Consider the following 19,377-nt stretch of genomic DNA (forward strand, 5'->3'; position numbering starts at 1 on the left):
CCTCTGGTGACTGAGATCAGTAGTCACTGTATCACCTCAGTGCTGGAATCCCTGTAGCTTTTGCCCTTATAGGTGCTTATTCATGAGTGGGATTTTTCTTGTTATCATCTGGATTATGGCCCATTCTAATTATGTAATCTCAAGATTTCCATCCCATTCAGATAGGCTCAGGGAAGTGGTTAGTGGTTTGGTGGGGGTTTTTGGGTCATTTTGTGGAATTTTATAAGACTTCCATTTTGCTGAGGGGTTTCGAGCTCTCTTCCCTTTGAAAGGAGATTTTTTTTTTTCCCCCTCAATATTTTTCTCCATACATGAGAACTGAAAATAAAGAAAATTTCCTCTGGTTTGTCTTTTCTGTCTATTGTACTTCATTTTCCACCTCGGTTACTTTATGTGTCTCTTCTTGTTTGTTTTTTCCTACCTGAGTTCTTTTCTCTAGGTAAAAATCGGTCTATGAAGCTTTTCTTTTTTTGTTCACCCAGTCTTCTCAACTACCTTTGTCCCTTACTGTGATTCTTGTCTCTTTGCTCTTTTCACACCAAAGTCTGTAGCCTCTAACAATCTATAATCTTTGTTTGCAATCCATGTTTCCTTTCCTGTAGATCTATTCTGTCAGTTACATATCTTCTGTTCTTAGCTTTCTAATCTATTTATCCCTGTCCTATGCGATCATTTTATTTCCCTTACAAAGTACAAAAACTAAAACAAAACCAGTTATGAACACAGGAAAGCTCCATGAATTTTGAGACTGAGTTGAGAAAGAACATTTTACTCCTGCTTTTGGGAGAGGAGGGTTGTTCTCTAAAAAAGGTTTTTTTTCATTCTTTTCTACACCCTCACTTATCTGATGGTCTCTGCATTTATAAGCCTGGCCTTCAGTTTATTTCAAATCTGTTTTTATTGCTTAGAGGGCAGAGCTCTTTTGCTTGTAAGGAAGGAGATCTTCCCTCTTTCAAGTATTTGTTATGTAGAACCTGGCTTGTCTGTTCTACCTGTTTATCTTGTTAACTTTTATTACTAGAGAAAGGAGTAAGCAGGGAGAATAGCTTCTCTTTTCTCTCATTCAGAAGTAGCATATGCCAGTAGGAATGCTTCAGAGCACTCGTTCCTTATGCAGACTTCTGCAAAATAGGTGTTTAACTAGCAGAACACTTTTTTCATGGCATGAATGAGATTGATGATGTAATTTGGGTTTGTTTTATTTTGCGTTTTTTCTCCTTCTATATTAGCAAGTATATAAGAAACAACTTAATTATCATTACATTTTAAAAACTAAGCTGTGGTGGCTCAGAAGCTGTTCGTTTTTTTTCTTCTACTGGAGTATACTTCAGTCGAAGGAGGAAATTGGATGTTTGGGGGTGGTTTCCACATCCGTCAGCTGGTTTTGCTGGTACTGTAGTCAAAGCCCACCATTGTCTCCCTGCTCCTTTCCTCTCAGCTCCTCCTCCCCAAAGATGTGGTTTAGCTGCTGGTGCATCTTTGGGATGGAGCCGTAATTTTACTCTTTTTTCCCTATGCTAGAAAATAAGTTTTGTTTCCTGTACCTCCTACTCAGTTGGGAATCAGGTGATAGATGCAGCTCACAAAGTGGAGTGAGTTGATTCTGTATGTCTTCCTCAAACAGCTGTGCTATGCTTTCATCTCTTTATGCTTTCTCTAGTGCATGTCTTGTAACCCTTTTTCCTTGAACAGAGTTCAGTTTTCATCCCAAATCTTTTTTGTATAATGATGATCTTATGTACAGGCAAAGTACTTTAACTTTTCTAGACCTTTTCAGTAGCCAGCATGGTAGCAAGCGTTTGTAACATCTGAATGATGTTGCTTTTCAGCTTTCCCATGAAGAAGGAAAAACAGAATTCAAAAGAAAAACTTCTCCAGGGGTGACAGCCTTGGCAGCTAACTGGAATGTTGGACCTCGGAGCTGCTTTGTCAATTGAGGCGGGGGGAAGGAAAGAAAAGAAAAAAAGGCGATGAAATGAAGTGACTTAGCTCCTCTGGGAAGAGTGGGAAGAGGAGACCAAAAATAAAAACTAGAGCAATTAAACAGTAGTGAAAATGCGAGAATATGAGTTGTGTTTGTTGAAATTCCAAAGAATGAATACAGAAAAGTTTTTCCTGAGTTTGAGCATGCAGTGATGTTACAGCTGGGTTAAAAGACGCTGTGTGTCCACTCTCATTCACTGTTTGTGTTTCTGAAATGTGCTAAATTTAAATTTGCACAGTTCAAGGAGAAGATATTTCATGTCCTAAATCAAGCAATAAAAATGTAATTGATGTGATTCCTGTTATCATACAGAATAATGTTATAGGAAAGAGGTTCCAGAATAACAAAATGACATGTGTTTTCCTTGTTCTTACCTGGGATTACCTGACTCATTAATATGGTGGGCTGCTAACTTTAAAACTTGTTAAATATGGATATCTGTGACTTTTGGCAAATCCCTTTTCTTGTCCTTCCTTGCAATTGATTAAATGTTCAAAGTATTCCATATTTCCTGAAACATGTTATCCAGTGCCCGTGGTTAAGCTGTTAACATAAGTCTAGAAAACTGCTAGTTTGCCAGAGAGAAATATGTAATGTGGGGTTTTTTGGTCTACTAAGTAAGCAGGTATTGAATTGTCATCCAAGTGATTTGTTTGTGGGGAAGATTCCATTTTAAAGTTGTCTGGCACAATAGAATATTGATTGGAATTGGTAGTCTATTAGAAATGCTGCTAGAATATGTTGCCAATTTAAAGACATGAATATAAAACCCCGAAATATCACTCTTGCTTTCAGACCAAGATATAACACAACTCAAAACACTTCAGGAAAAATACACTGCTGTTACGAAGCTATTCCCAATCAGTCCCTAACAGTAAGACCGTTGTCTCGGTTCCTCTCTGGCCTACAGCCTGCCAGCACAGAATGGAACAGCGCGTTCAATTTGCTGTTCAGCATGGGTTTGTGGGTTGCACAAGTACGGCTTCATGAACCTCGTTTAACAACCAGCCCTTACAACCACAGAGCAAATTATTGGAGGACTAGCTTTTTGGGTTTATTCTTTTCCTGGTTTAGTTTGACAATAGCTGTTATACCGCTGTCAATAATATGAGTCTTCCATGGAAAAAAAGGAAGGTAGACTTGAGTTTTGTAGTTGACTTTTTAAATAAGAAAATCTGTCAAGCAACATTCACCAGATACATAGGAGAACCAGTTTTAACTGCACTTCAGGTTTTTGCGGGGAAGAACTGCAGAGAGCAGAAACAGATCATTTTAATTGTGACTGTCTTGGAACATCTTGCGTTTTGAGGAACTCTCTGAAAGTGGTAAAACCAGTGAGATTGCACACACCCACAGTAGTTTAAATATACAAAAAGGTACATGAGGCAGCTAACAAGTGATATTTGGTCCATAAAAAGAGAAACCTGGCTTGCTTTCCGAGCTGAATTTTTTTCTTGACCTAACACTTCGGGGCTATTTGTGATATCTACATTTCGTACTAACAGGGAAGGTCTGATAGAATGAAGCATTTTCAACTTCAGTGTGCTTTGCAGTTGAGATGACATGAAAGGCCCTTCTTTCCAGGAGATAACACATGAAATTGTCACAACCTGAAGCAAAATCCCTTTTGTAACCATTTTTTTTTTTCATCCAGAAAGCATGAACAGCTGGGTGAGGGCGTAAAGAATGAGAGGAGTTAGGAACAGAATGTCTTGAGCGTAGAAATGACTGTATTTGTGAGCAAGAAACAGCAATCTCTGAGAAGGGTAGGATAAAGGATCTATACCAAGCCTGTTAAACAACATCTGAAACAAGAAAAATCTTGCAAAGGTAAAATGTAAAACAAGCAAAAATCCTTACTAAAATACTACCTCATTTTAAATATGAATAAAGTTTGGAAGACAAAGGATGGTTCACAATTCCAGGACTCATGTTTAACTCTTCTGTTTTGCTATTGACTTTTCAACAGGGCGCATTTTCTTACCATGTGAGAAACTTGTTTGTAGTTTACCATTGCTGGGGGTGTTTATGATGTATCATAATAACAGTTTCTGCATAAAATGGAATGAGCACTTGGATTTGAATACATGTTAAATTCAGTTTGTGAATCTAAAGGCTCAGAGTGAGATTCTGATGATGTATCAGTTCTTTAACTTGCTTAGCATAGTCTAGTTTATTTTTATTTTGCCATCCCCTGGGCCAATACCTGTGTAACCCATTTGACAGCTCTGAACACTGTTGATGAAATTAAGTTTTTATTTTTGTTGATATTACAAACTTAATACTTTTCATTGCATACTTACTTGATGTCTTCTAGAGACCTGCCGTGTTTATAAGAGACTGCAATAAATTTGTAAAGATGACTGTAAAAAAAAGCTGCTGTTGCTAGGAAAATAAATAGTGCATCTTGCAGAAACTGTAAAGGTTGCTTTGATGGCTATATATTAGGGGGAGCAATTGTAAGCTTTCTTATCACAGTTTATGGGTGTATATATTTGAGAGTGGTAAGACAAGGAAGCTTTCTTCAGTCTTTAGCCAAACTAAAAGCAGATCTGGAGGAGGTGGTATGTAACTGTCAAAACAATACAAATGGACCATAAATTCTGAATACACGTATTACTCATGAACACTGATGTCAATGGCTCATAAATAGGTAAAGTGCCAGAAGTACCTGTATCTTAGTTTACCATGTGGAGGAAATGTGAAAGGAGGCATCTCGGAATAAAAATTACTTCTTGCCTGTAAATTTTGTATAAAAATATTGTAGTTATTCCAGCTTTACAAGTTTTAAAATGAAGTATGAGTACTAAGCAGTTAACATAGAGAAGTTCAAATTAATGTGAGTAAAATAAAAAAATACAGCGATTTCAAAAAGTACAAAACCGTAAGTTTTAAGAGATGACATCATTATGCAGGGTATTTGGCTTAACTATAGGTAATATACTCTTAAAACAGGTTACTAGAATACAAGCCAACCATATACCTGCAATTCAACCTCTTTTAACTGAATTCAAATTCAGCCATTTCTGTCTCATCCTGTCATTCTTGTATCTTCATACACAAATTACATTCTTAATTCTTACTTTGTAACAGCACTGTTAAATACACTGGGTTACTACTCAGATTTACTGTTATTTTTCTAATTTTGTCATTTAGTCCCTTCTCTTTGAAATTTCAGCTACTAGAAAATAGCTGGCTTGTGTACTCAATCTTGGGACAAAAATGTGAATGTGTCCTAAAATTTCGCATTTTTTTTTTAATTTGTCTTTCAATCTTCAGATTTCCTGTTTAAGTTCTTGGTCATAGGAAATGCTGGGACTGGAAAATCCTGTTTACTACACCAATTTATTGAAAAGAAGTGTAAGTATATGTGAATGCAGTAAAAGTTCTTCATTGCTTTATACCACAGATAAAGGCTCTGCCTACATGAGTGTGTATTTTTTGTGTGGAAGTTCCCACAATTCTCTTGATAGATGAGGCTTTTGACTGAGAATTATATTCAGAACCATGCTGTAAATCATTATTCTTGCTCTTTACCTCTTTTCAGAAGCCTGATGTTGAGCAGTATTCTCTATTACTCTCAAATAAGTCTAAGTCTGTATTTTAACAAACATCTTGGTTTTGGTGAGAATTAGATCTTGCAGCTATAAGCTTCCCTAGACATATAGTAGAAACTTGGATTTTTTAGAAAAACATACTGAGCAGATGAAAGAAAAGTTGAATTGCTTGTGTAGATTTAGAAAACCTGTAGTCTATTTCTAGATAAATAGTCCTTAACAAAGAACACAGTCTATGTTACATGATAAATAATGGTAGAGACTCTATTGTAAATGTTATTTAGAGATGAGCAGATGATATAAAAGAAAATTTCCTGTTGGATAGTGCATTTAGCATCATGATTAAACAAAAATAATACGCATTTAGAGACCTTTGTAAATCTGAGGTGACAGTTGTCTTTCTCAGCCCAATGGTAATTCACCTTATCTCTTGAGGAATAGCTTTAGGATAATAATGTGTAATCAGTAAGGAGCGTGACGTGATGCTGTGATTGAACTTGAGCCGTGACCTTGCATCTGGTAAGGACATTGCTGAGAATCTGTGATATTAACAGTGTACATAGAGCAAGTATCTTAATTTTGCACTTTAAAGAAGTATCTTTTCCTTATTCATGGGCAAGACTGTTCTGCTTTTCCATGACTTTTGCTTTTAAATTGCATCAAAGTATTAGTAAATGCTAACTTGACGAAAAAAGCAATAAATTTTCAAAACTGCTACAATGACAGTGCAATAGTCGGTTCTCGATGTTGGAAAACCAAGCGTACGAAAACGGTCTTGCCATTTGTTAATGCAAACTGGGAATGAATGATGGCAGACCTTTCTAGCAGTAATTTTTAATTGAATAAGCTGTTCAAAAACTGTTAGAAACTTTATTTCTGCATGGTGGCAGTAGAGATTCAGGAAGCAGTCTGTAATTTGAACACTGAGGAGTTTTGATTATACCTAAATTGGATTAGTAAAAACTAATGGTTCACTCTAAATGCTCTCTAAATAAGTCTGGGTTTATTTCTTTTTTTTTGTAGTCAAAGATGACTCAAATCATACTATTGGAGTGGAATTTGGTTCAAAGATCATAAATGTTGGTGGTAAATATGTCAAATTGCAGATATGGGATACAGCAGGACAAGAGAGATTCAGGTACCTTTTTCAATCATTTTATTAAGTGTTTGTTATCAAATTGTTGCTGTGGGTGTTGTATATTATTTATTCCTGCTTGTAAGTAGGCATAATTTATTGGTCAGTGGAACTGTTTGTCTGCTTTCATATTATTAACTAGGCCAGATTTTCCAACTTTCACATGGTAATGTAGATCCACTGATTTTACTAAAGTAATGCTGCTTGCAAGATATGAGGTTCTGCCCTTGCTTTCATTGAGTATTTTCTGTGATAGTTAAGGTATATGAGTAGAATATGTGGCTAAAAGTTTGCTTACCACCCAAACAGCTAATGGTGTGGCTTTAACTCTGTGTTTAGAAGACCTTCTGTTGGCTGGAATAAGTAAATGCCAGGAAGGTGTAAGCTGTTAAAAGTCTGCATGAGAACCATTTCGTAGCATAATATTATTATTATGTGTAGCTTCATCAGCACACAGGTCATAATGGATTTTGAGAATCTCTGTAGAGCTATATTTAGTGAAAGTGCATTGTCAGAAGTCTAGTTGTAAATAGTTTGCTGTTGCACAGCTGATAATGTTGTTAAAAAAGTTATTCTATATATGTAAATGAGAATTATGTTTCATAATATAGATTGCATTATATTAACCCAGATTTTAAACAATGAAGATATTACAGAAATGTACATCTGTAATTCTGTTTCAGGTCTGTAACAAGGAGTTACTACAGAGGAGCTGCAGGTGCTTTGCTTGTCTATGATATAACCAGGTAAGGAAGCTAGCAATTCTTTTGCTTTAGACTGCCAGATAAATTAACACATAAGGACTTCTCCCCAGGTATCTAATCCTCTAACAGAGAATGGGCAGTAAGAAAATAAGTGTAAAGAGTACTTCTGTTTTAGTGCATGTTTAAGATTTGGAACTTGCTTACATGAGATATTGTGAATGTCATAATGGATGTGTCACATTAAATGTAAATTAATGTCATAAGTGATTGTGAGTGTCATCACTGGTATTGTGAATGTTATAAATGTAAATAGTCTCAAAGAGTTAGACAAATACATGGGAATTGGCCCACCAGTAGCTATTCTAACCATGGTGCACTACATGCAACCACTGGCTCAGGAAGCCTTGCAACAGCAACTAAGAGCAGACTTTAGCCACTTTTAACCAAGGTGGCGTACCCCGACTGGAGGAAACTGCTTGTTTGTATGCTTGCGTAACAGCATCCTCTGAAGAAGCCAGCTCTACTTACACATTCCTTAACTGTAGCCCAAAATTCCGTTCATCCCTGCATCTTTTAATATTTTAGACAGCCAACAGAATACCTTGCTGTTACACATTTCCATGTTTTGTTCATGGCCACCATTGACAGGTACTTGCCAGATAAGTTTTGTGTTAGCTAATTATGATTTGCTAGTTCTGTTGCTTTCTGTCCTGCGAGTGAGCTGTTCTCCTCTGAGCAGTCTTGGAAATCTGTATTTTGTGCTGAAGGTAAGTTGGACTTGTCTGTCAGTCTTACTGCTTGCAGGCTTTGTGTCTGGCCACCACTACAGTGACTGATGGTGTGTGCAGGGTAACTGACTGCAATTTCACTGGTCTTGATGCAAATGTGAAAGTCCGGGCACATAATTCTATGCAAGGGTAGGAAATTCTTACCTAAAACTTAAGTGTCAGTTGAATTTCATATTAAACAATAACTCCTCTCGTTATCCCAAAATTACATGCACAGAAGGCCGAAACTAGATCAATGCTTAAAATTTTAGCTTTTCACATTAGCAGGATATTTTACAATTGTGTGTATTTGTTTATATATTGTCGTTGACCTGATTTTGCTTTTTTTGAAAACTTGCAGATTTTATATAGTTCCGTAAAAGAACTTGATACTTTTCCCAGTTCATAGCCGGCACATTAGGATGTGTAGGTGTTTTGTCTGGCTAGCAGCTTTTTGTTGTTTGCCACAAATACAGATTTGCCTTCTGGGTTTTAGTTCAGTGATCTGTTTACAAGAAATGAGTGTGTTCTAATAAAGGATGTAATTTCTTACCTAGCCGGGAAACCTACAATGCACTTACTAATTGGTTGACAGACGCAAGAATGTTAGCAAGTCAAAATATTGTGATAATCCTGTGTGGAAACAAAAAGGATCTTGATGCAGATCGTGAAGTTACTTTTTTAGAAGCATCCCGGTTTGCACAAGAAAATGGTAAGTGATACAAAATCTTCATGCAGCATTCAAAGATGCTTAGTGCTTAAAATCATTTTTTGTGCAGTTAGAGAGTACTTTGCCCACTGTACCTTGTCAAATATTTACAGAAAAGAGAGTTCTATCAGTACGTGAGCTGTAGAGAGAAGACGGTGCCTGCAGTGAAAACCACATGTATTATTTAAGTTTCACTACCAGTGATTCTACCAGTTGCTATTTAAAGAATATGTTGTATGTGGATATATAGTCCCTAGGAGTGTAATACAGCTTCAAGTATTGCTTAGCCTCCAAAGCGCTGAGCAGAAAATGAAGAGCATGATTTTCTAGTTCTCAGCATCTTATAGGTTCTATAGATGAGGTTGGATGGGGTGTGTGGCAGTTGGAAGCAATGAGTTTTTCTTGTGAGACACTGAGTTCAGTGCATGGCATGGATCTGGAGGACTGGTCTGTAGTATTCAGAATTTTCAGTCTTAGGGCTCATTTCTATGGCAGCTAAAGCCAGTCTCAGTCTGAGCTTCTGTGCTGCAGTCCTGTCATCAGTAAAATTTGGTTTTGCTTTTATAAATCAATTATAAATAGTCTTTTCTACCAACTGTGGCTACTTGCTGTCTTTTTGCGTATAACTTTCTGTTAATAGGAAACTATATGTAGTTCTTCGGTTTTGTGTGCGATTTTGCATGCACAGCCCAAGTTACTGTCTCTGGGTTCCAACTTTCTAGCATTAATGTAAAAATCTTTCTCTGAAATTTATATGATTTTGCCATCAAAAGCTAATTTTTCTGGACCATACTGTTTGACAGTAGTTCTCCTTAAAAACCTGTTATTGTTCTTAGCTTTTATACTTTAAATTACTATATCAGATATTCTGGACTTGTTTTGAAATTGTTTTTTCTGGTTTCAAATGCAGAGCTGATGTTCTTGGAAACAAGTGCATTAACGGGGGAAAATGTTGAAGAGGCCTTTGTACAGTGTGCAAGAAAAATACTCAATAAAATTGAATCAGGTAAATTGAGATTTATTTCTTTTAATGTTTGGTATCTTGGTTTTGGTTCTGTTTGTTTTTTTTTTTCCTCTGGAAACTACAAGTACACATGGAAATATCACCATTCAAAGTTCTCTAGTAGAATTAACCCAAAGAATCAAAACTTCATTGTGGTAAAATAACCCTTTTGATTTTTAGCTGCTTAACCTGTTTTGTAATAGGAATGGATATCAGAGCTGTTTATCAAAATTCACACCACCATCCCTTTTAGAATGTTTTCACACAACGTTTACCTTAACAGTCAGCTCTGAGTGTAGGCTGTGCCTTCTGTCGGTTGCTACGTCCCTACAAACATCAAGTCTGAGTTAGACATAACTTTTAATATTGCTTCCCATGTGTAGCAGGAAATACAGTCAAGAGAATTTGAAGAGTAATGCTGAAAATTTCAGGGATGTTTCCTAGCAACTGTGTTTCTCTGAAGTGACTTTCCTGCTTCTCAGCTGAAACCATATTTTGCAGATACAGAAATATACCAGAAGATTCTCGGCATAAGTAGGCAGGTTTCTGTGGGAGACAGGCTCATAAGTGTTAGGTGTTATTACAGCTGATTAGCGTTCCAGTTTTCTTCTAGCTGTTTGATATTTTCAAGGTTTTAAGTATTGGCCACATTGAAAAGTCTGCCTCAGACTCTAATTACATATTTGAAATGCCAAACACAAATTTTTAGATGAAAAGAACATGATATTTTCATAGGAATTTCCTGATTACTGTGTCAAATCAATGCCAAACATCAGCTTTCGTTTAAAAACAAAACAAAACATCCCCAAAAGGGGAGTATAGTTAGTTTCTCATGATACTGTAGTTCCATGACTGATTTAAAGAAGCATTACCACCACAGAAGTCCAGTTCTCTGTGAACTGCTCTTGTTTCCTTTGGGCCAGCACACATGCATTGCATCATGGAAAAACTGAGACTGAAGAGAAGCTCTGGGGTTCACTAGTTCAGCCTCCTGTTTAAACCACAGTCAGGGTGGAAATGAGAGCACGTTGTGCAGTGCTTGTTGAGGCACATTTTAAGATGCTCCAGGAATAAGTCTGGCAGTCTGTCCCAGTGGTAACCAGTTGCTGCTATCTACCTTGTTAGTCCCTAGTCTGTACCAGTTCTTGAGTTTGTTCCATCATAGGTGCAGAGCTCTGCATGTTTAGTTGCTGAATTTCATGAGGTTCCTGCTGGCCTGTTCCTCTGGCTTGGCCAAGGTCTTTTCTGGACAGCAGCCCTACCCTTGAGCTGGTCTCCTCAACATGGAATCATCTGCTGGCTTAGAAAGGGTTCACATGTGCACAATGAACCTGAATTATTCAGAGGGATTCTTTGTTTTGTTGTTTGGCTTGATTTGGGTTTTTTGTGGTTTTTTTCTGTGGGTTGGTGTGGTTTTTTTGTTTTGGGGATTTTTTTAAGACTAAATGTTTCTAATCTTGGCTGGTCTGGTCCACCACAGAGCTGTCAGAACATTTCTGAAAGAACAGGGTATAGAGCAACAGAAATGGATACCAGAAATAGGCAAGGTTGAGATCATTTTCTCTAGGGCCAGTGCTTTATGGAATCCTACTATCAAATTGATCAATTTTTGTTAGGCTTGGCAATTACGCTACTGCTTTCTTTGCATATGTCTCTGAAAGCAGATGCTTCTTGACAGTGTTTGCAGAAAACCTTTTGGACATTTCCTTTATTGGAAGTAGATAGTGCAAATATGTTTCTTGTTGCAGCCTAACTTGCATACAAACCACTTTGTCATTATGATTAAGGGCACAAGGTTGAAATTATAAGAGAAAACAATGCAAGTTTGGAATTGGATAAAAGTAAACAGAATTGCAGTAGATCCCTCTGTAACTAGAGCAGAATATAATCATGCTTTTTTTTTATTTGTTGTCTGTTAAATTGGAGTTTATTATTACTTGCACATGATCCATTTTCTTGTGACTGTTTTGTTTCTCATCAGGAGAACTGGATCCAGAAAGAATGGGCTCAGGTATTCAGTATGGAGATGCTGCCTTGAGACAGCTGAGATCACCGCGTAGAGCACAATCAGAAAGTGCTCAAGAGTGTGGGTGTTAAAAAAACAAAACACAAAATCTCCAATACTTACTTTAGCTACAGAAGGTAAGGTTACAAAAAACAACTTTATTGTTTGCTCCTTAAGCAGTGTTGTCATCTAAAGTAGGTCTTCTAGGGCTGTTTCAGCTTTTTGAACGGGTGTGCAGTCTTCTAAGAGTCTTCCAAAGACATCCTTCAGAGAAAGTGAGGAACAGATGTTTGCCTTTAGCAGTGGTAGGAGAAGAGAGATAAAAGTCACAACCTACTCCTAAGAACAGCTTGGTGGTTTGTCCTTTTTCCAAATGCTTGTCTTTAAGACATCTCCCAAGATTAGTGGATTTTACTTACATACTGCAAGGAGTTAAGTGGTTCTTTAGGACAGTCCTTTCTCCCTCTGTGGTTAATTATTCTGATATAATTAATCTTTATTTCTCTAATATGAGGACAGCAGTATCACATTAAACAAGTACTGCAGGCATAGTTACTACATAATTTTTTACTGTATTCATTTTGTTTATCAGTTTGAGCAGTGCACACCAACAGAAGCTTTACAGAACATTAAATAAGGCAGCATACAATTCTACATTCTCATATTTTGTTCCGTATTCTAGGAGCTTAGCTCCCAATTAAAGCTCAGAATCTTAAATAATGGGTAGAAATCCTTGAACTGCTTTTCTCCCTTATTTTTACTCCTATAAAATACCTTCCTTTGACTAAGAGACTGCTGGAAAAGGGCATTTAGTTTTGGTACAGCTCTACAGGAGTGAATATTTTTTTTATCATATTTCAGCAGTTGAGTTTTCAGCTTGGTTAGATGTAGATAATTGATGTATTTTTCGTGTATTTTACAGCTGTCTTTGCCAATGGTGTATGAAGAAACAGAAAAGCTTGAAGGCTATGCAGTTTTTAAAAACATCTTTTTTCTGCGTCACCATTATGTACAGACAGAGCAGACCACTGCCGACAGAAAGGTGTGGTGTGGGGCCTGAATGTTCACATTGCACAGAAGTCTGTGGAATGAGTTTGATAATTTGGTGGACAATATTAAGACTCGTACCTGTACGTAAACATTTCCCATGACCTATTTTTATTCTTTAACTTCTAGTTTAAAGCATTGCTATATACTGTAAATAAAGTAACAGTAACTTTATGAAGCATGGTATACTTATGTATGCTGATAGAATGTTGCACTATGAGCAGTTTAATATTTTATTTTTTTATCATATAAACGAATTTAACTGAGGTAGGCTTTGTTATGTTTGTTCGTTGCACAATAGTTAATATTTATGACCCGAATTATAAAACCACTGGCACTGTCAGTGAATGGGTGGTTTTATTTTTTTCCTATTTAGTTTGCCACATTCTAGCAAGCTGTTGACATGACTGATTCTCAACAGGTGATTAGGACCTGTATTTAACATTTACTAACATGTCAAGTTGGAAAAATAATTTTTATTGGTGTCCACATATCCCATTTTATCGCAGCTCTTAACTTCTGCAGATCTTTTATCAAACTTCAGAAGTTCAGAAAAAATACTTTTGAGTCTCTCAAATGGCTGTTGACTGACATTGATTTTTTTTTTTTATTATTTTTTTTTTCCCTCGGTCCTGATGTTTTGTATAGCACTGGCATCATGAAGGTGGAATGTGTATGTGAGCAGAACTGTGCATCTTCTGTGTGTGTTGTAATTCTAGGGCAGGGGCACGCAGAGCATTATCACAAACAGAACAGTCAGCTGGGCAAGTATGATATCTGTTAAGGCATACTTGGGAAGTACACACAGAACCCAAATGGGTGATTCTAAGGTATCCCAAATATATGAAATTGAAAATACTAATTTCTTAAACATTCATAAGATACAACTAAGAACTTGAATTTTAGACTTTAGAATTAGGAACTTACCTTGCATTCTGTCATACTGGAGCTAGACCTTTGAACATCATGTGTGTGCAGTATACGTAATGCTGCCCACATCACCCCCAGGACAAAAATGAAGTGTACTACTTACGGAGTTCTTTCTTCCTGTGAAACTCAGCCTTGGTACTGATTTTTTAAATTTTTTTAATATTTTTTTCTGTGGTAAAATATACAATTCAGACTTTCTTTCCTGCCCTTCTTTTAATTGTGGGGAAGAGGCATGGGGCAAAAGATTAGGAATCTTGTCCTCATTCCTCAGCTGGAGACAGAAGAGGAAGAGAGTTGCAGCGAGTCCAAGAGGGGGGACTAAACCACAAGTATTGCATATTTTTTACAGCGCCATGACAACTTATCAGGTAGGGGACCTGTGGCTTTTGTTTTGCCAGATAAGGAGCTGCAGAATTTAGCTAGTGGTTCTGGAGGTAGCCAAATTCAACCAGTTTTGGGGGGGACAATTTCACTTGCACTGATGGAAATCACTTGTGACATTTTTACTTGGTTGCTTGTATGACTAGAAATGGGATATCTCCTTGGAAGTGCAAATTAACACAAGTAATTCATTTGATCAGAACCCAGTTTTGAAATGCCAAGGTCAAACATTCATTATTATTTTCTATTTATGAATCTTTTCTATTTAAGGGTTACTTCTCAAATGCATGTTTAAAAACTGAACTGATGCTGTAATTTAGAGGGCAGTTGAAGCACAAGAGCAAAGCAAGAATGCTACACATAGGTATACCATCTTTCACATAATTAGGAATGTATTTAAAATTGTTTCCTCTGTCCCAACATTTCTGGTTCAAATGGATGCTTATCTGAAACCTATACACCTTAGGTCATCTCTGAATTAGAAAGTATTAAGTTTGCTTTTTACTTGAAAAGCCTGCATTTAGTTTTAAAAGGCTGTTGAGTCCAAAGACTTTTATCTCTCTCCCATGTATCTTATATCTGGGATTGGATTTGTGACATAACGTATAACCCTTATTCTCAAGAAGTATTCTCTTCCTCGAAAGACTGTAAAATATTTTTTGAAGTAGCTTAACTGTGCATTTACAAGAACATCAAAGAACTACAAAGAAACTTACCTGTCTTACTGCCTGCTCTATTTATTTTGGCTTCCAGTACTCAGAATGGGAATTAATTACCAAAAGCAACTCCTCTGAAGCAGATGCTGGATATAGTTGTCCCTTTCACCAGTCCAAACAGCAGATTGTTAACTGGGATGTGTTAGGTTTCTGCTAGACCTGGGAAGGGTGGTGGTTTTGAAACTCCAAACCAGTTCTGGAATGCTGGGAAATGATGTACTGGGAAGTCTGTTCCCCCTGCCCCCCCACAATCTAACTGGGTTTCTTGGTACACTGACAGAAGTGAAAGCTGAAGGTCTCTGTCCTGTCACTGTTCCAGTGGTTGAAGTGCTGTTGCCTGTTGATACAAACTTCTTTCCATTATTGCTGTTGAAAGGAGCAGTGGACTGTTTCTTAATTCTGTTGCTTTCAAATAGAAATTCGGGGGCTTGGTAGGGATTTTCTTACACTTCTTTCTGTCCTTTTCCCTTTACATACAAGACTGGCCTCTTTTGTATACTTGGTTCTTACAATCATTTTGGTCAAGTGTTTGTGATTAAGAAGCAGAAAGCACAGTTTTATTCTTTCTGTAACCAACTGTCTTAAGCTGTCCCCTTCCTACCTGGAAGGAAAGAATAGTGTCATTATAATGTGTTTTGACATGGTTTTTACCATTTTTTAATGTATATTCTTACTGTATACACATTAACCAGGTTAATGTGCATGTTTTATAATATTGCAACCTTTTATGCTGCATATCTCATTTTAAAAACAAACTTTCTAAAATGACAACTACTGAGGGAAATACTGTTGGAAGCAACAGCTCTCACTAGTACAAGATGTATTGTTTACTATTTCTCCTCTGAGGGTGTTTTGTTTCTAAAAATCAATCATGCCAATAACAGCCCTGGAGTAGATTTTAAGCTTTAGCATTACAGTCCACACAGCAAACTAAACCTAGCTTGCCGAAAGAGTGATAGATAGGTTAAATTATGTATGTTTTTAGTGTGAAATTCAAACTTTACCAAAGTAAGATGGCTTGGAGTTTTACATGAAATAATACTGGGTACCTATTATCCTAGGATTTATTGGATGTGGAGCTTTAGCTGTTCAGACCTTTAAAAGTTTTAAATGTCTTATTAAAGCCTATGTCTTGCCTTTTAACGAGTATGTTGGCCTACACTATTTTATTTAATGCTTGTATCTAGCACCAAATAAAGAATCGTTCTTGATTTTCTAGGTGTCTTTACAGCAAATTCTGTTTAATTCTACAAGCTTTGCCTGCTAAGTGAAGTCCATAACATGACAAGCCTTAGACAGTCTTGAAACAACATTTTTGCTAAATTCACTGCATAGTCAGTATGTGGGTGGGAAAGCAGGTGGAGTGACTAGGCACCTTATAGCTCAAAAGTACATAGCTCCTGTAAGTCCTCAAATAATGAATGTAATAAAAAAAGTGATTACTCTCTCATTTGCATTACATTCTTCTATATGCGGAAAGAATTAACCGCTTTAAGAATCTGTAAATCCACAGAGAGCAAAACCACCAGGTCTTATTTACTACAGAACGAGCAGCATACAGAATTTCAGTGTCGCCACCCTTCAGTGGTGTAACGTCTCCTGTTGGCAAGATTATGTTTGATCTTAGTGATGCAGCTTCCTGTTTCTTCCCCAAAGGCTTCAGCATGCAGAGTGCTTCAGACAGCTATTATATTTTAGGGTCTTGGTTTTTTCCCCTTACTAGTGGTAGAAAAAAGTCAGATTGGGCAAGGGCATTAAGAGTCTGCAGGGGAGTTCTTGGAGGAACAGAGGAGACAAGCTCAGCTTGACTGGTAACTGTAATCTAACCATTTACCCAACATACAAACCTGTCCCTCACTGTCCAGAAGAAAATATACGAGACAAGCAGAAGCAGCAGTTGGCATGCAGAGACCAAAGCCACCCTGTAATGGAAAAACTGAGACTCCAAGTAACACAGTACAAGCAGTCAAGGCACTTTGTGTCACTCATTTTATTCACATATACAAGTTGATACTACACTATTAAATATAGACAATACAGAAGCATTAAAAACAAATACTGTTTAAAAACTTTAAAAAACACATATTGCTTCAAGCTTAGATGGTATTTCCCTATTGTTTTTAAAGTGAATTCAGTGCTAACAATAACTGAGGCAGCTTCCCATTCACTTGTACCCCCAATTTTATAAGGACTACTGTCAAGGTGTTGAGTCAGACTCCATATATGGCTTTGCTGCTGAGTGCACTGAGCTGGAAAATAAACTGGAACATCCAGATTACCACATAAGGCCCTCAGATTGCTAGCTTTTGGTCCCCATATGGTTATAAAAAAAAGTCAGAGGTGCCTTTATAGTTCAGTAGCACTGCATTATACCATAAAAAAAGGAGAACAGATACACTTGCCTACACTTTAAAAATTTGATTAAAATGTGCATTTGCTACCTGGATGAAATTCTTACAAAAAATTCAGTTCCGTCCCTCAGTTTTGTTAAGTTTGGCTCTAAGTTTAGTTCTCAGCCTCGACTATTCTCAGCTTCCAGTGAAAAAGGCTGTAATCCATAGTTGCAAAGATGTGACAGCAGTGACTGAACAGGCATGCTACTGTATTTTACAGGGACATTCTTATGCATTTTTCATTGAAACATTTTACATTGTAAACACTAGTCTTCACAACACTATAGTTAAATTGCAGCATTACACATTGTAAAAGTCTTATTTCACTTAGAACTAAGTACTTTCAGAAACAAAAAGGAATAAACAGTTATTTCAATGAAGACTTTGGACAACTGAGCATTTACTGTGTTCTTAAAGTTTTACTTCTAAAACAGGAGTGAGAAGTGTTCATCACTTGGCTGAATTCAGGAGTCCATGCAAGACAAAGTTCAGAACTTCCATAATTGACAGGGTGACACTCACTAGGCTTTTCATTTTTTTAGCGAGTCCAATTTGATGCAAACCAGCCACCTCCTGTAAGAATCTATGGACCAGAGTTAAAGCTTTGACACTTGAAAAGTTCTGCTTTCCAAGTCAGTTGGAGTTCCATTTGTTAACATCAAAACACTAAAACAACGTTTCTCCAGACTTCAGCCTGGCACATGCCAAATATTTTGCATATACAACTTCCAGTGATGAGAGCTACACTATTTCACATAGTCTAAGCAAACCCACTAGCCTTGTTTTTGTCAAATAATGCCCAAATGCAAGAAGGCTACCTGATTTGTAGAATAATTTACCCCTCACTTCAGGCATTACCTTACTTAAACCAAGTTAGTACCAACATAGCACCCAAGATTATTTTTAGCTACAGACCATTTGAAAAAGCTTGACAGTGACTCACATGACCTGATTAGCATCACTACTGCCTTCAGCAAATTGTTTTGGTGGGGAACAGCTCTTGATCAGACAAAGGTAAGAACTAGATCACATCCTCAGTACAGAGCTGCCCTGCTGCTGTTGAAAATTCTCATGCTCTGCACAACACACCTGAACAAGCCTGTTTGAGATGTTTTAAGTTTGGTACCCACTATCCAAGGCAGAAGACATTTAAGCCTTCCATAACTATTGGAAAGACTGACATCCTATGGGAGGTCCATCTTATCCAGAAATGGGTACTTAAGGCAGGCACATGGTCATCTCGGCTCCTCCATTCTCAGTGGGAAGAAAGAAGTGTAAAAGCATTGCAGGGGCAGTCCCTGCCCTACACAATCAAGGAAACTGTTTAATGTGAGAGTGCACTGAGGCCACAGTCCTGCCATAGTTACATAAAGCCTGCAAAGCCTGTGGGCAACAGGAACAGGCAGAGTTTTTCATTGAATAAGGCCGTTAAACACCGAGTTACTGCTTTGATACTGTTGTTCGAAGCTATGGTGGATTTCTGAATTGAAACAGCATCGGAAGCAACTTAAGCTTATTTACAGCAGCTCTTTAAAGAGGAAAAAGCATAAAAGGAAGTTAAAAGTATCTCATTTGGAGTAAAGGCATCCTCTGGAATAGTTTGCCTCAGTTTTGGGCACTGTTCTAAAGTTTTAGGAAGTTTTAGCTTGTGGTTTACTTGAAAGTTAGGATGCAGTAATTTTGTAACTTAAGCATACTTTGCTTTCCTAGACCTCAAAGCTGTAAGATCTCTAGTAGGTAGCCTGAACGAGATTTGTCTGTATTTTTATATCTTTATACTTAAGAGGCAGGTATAAATCAGATCATAATTTAATGAATTCTAAGACATCTTAGGACTACAGTTGAGAGTAATGAAACCTTTATTGATAAAATTAACACTATAAGAGACAGCAGTGCTTGGTGCCTTCACATGATTACATTCTTTCAGTAATATTTAAAATCGAACTTTCCACTGAGCATATAACTCTATGCTGCAATAGTAATTCTAGAATCCTCCTTACTCACTGAGATTGTGGAATGAAGCTAAGACTAGTACAGGTTCCTGCT

The 19,377-nt window shown here is 37.1% G+C and overlaps 1 protein-coding gene across 1 annotated transcript; it reads left to right on the forward strand.

Moving 5' to 3' along the window:
- Window positions 1–5,256: 5,256 nt before the first annotated feature.
- Window positions 5,257–12,855, forward strand: LOC104270452 (ras-related protein Rab-4A; the record flags this gene model as incomplete). Its single annotated transcript, XM_009864835.1, has 7 exons — window positions 5,257–5,344; window positions 6,565–6,679; window positions 7,360–7,422; window positions 8,705–8,859; window positions 9,767–9,862; window positions 11,841–12,001; window positions 12,787–12,855. Coding segments are annotated over 6 exons (633 nt in total), but the record flags the coding sequence as incomplete, so codon positions are not given.
- Between the last annotated feature and the right edge of the window lie 6,522 nt (window positions 12,856–19,377).

This window comes from Apaloderma vittatum, unplaced genomic scaffold (genome assembly GCF_000703405.1).
Source record: "Apaloderma vittatum isolate BGI_N311 unplaced genomic scaffold, ASM70340v1 scaffold3012, whole genome shotgun sequence".
Taxonomy (NCBI): domain Eukaryota; kingdom Metazoa; phylum Chordata; class Aves; order Trogoniformes; family Trogonidae; genus Apaloderma; species Apaloderma vittatum.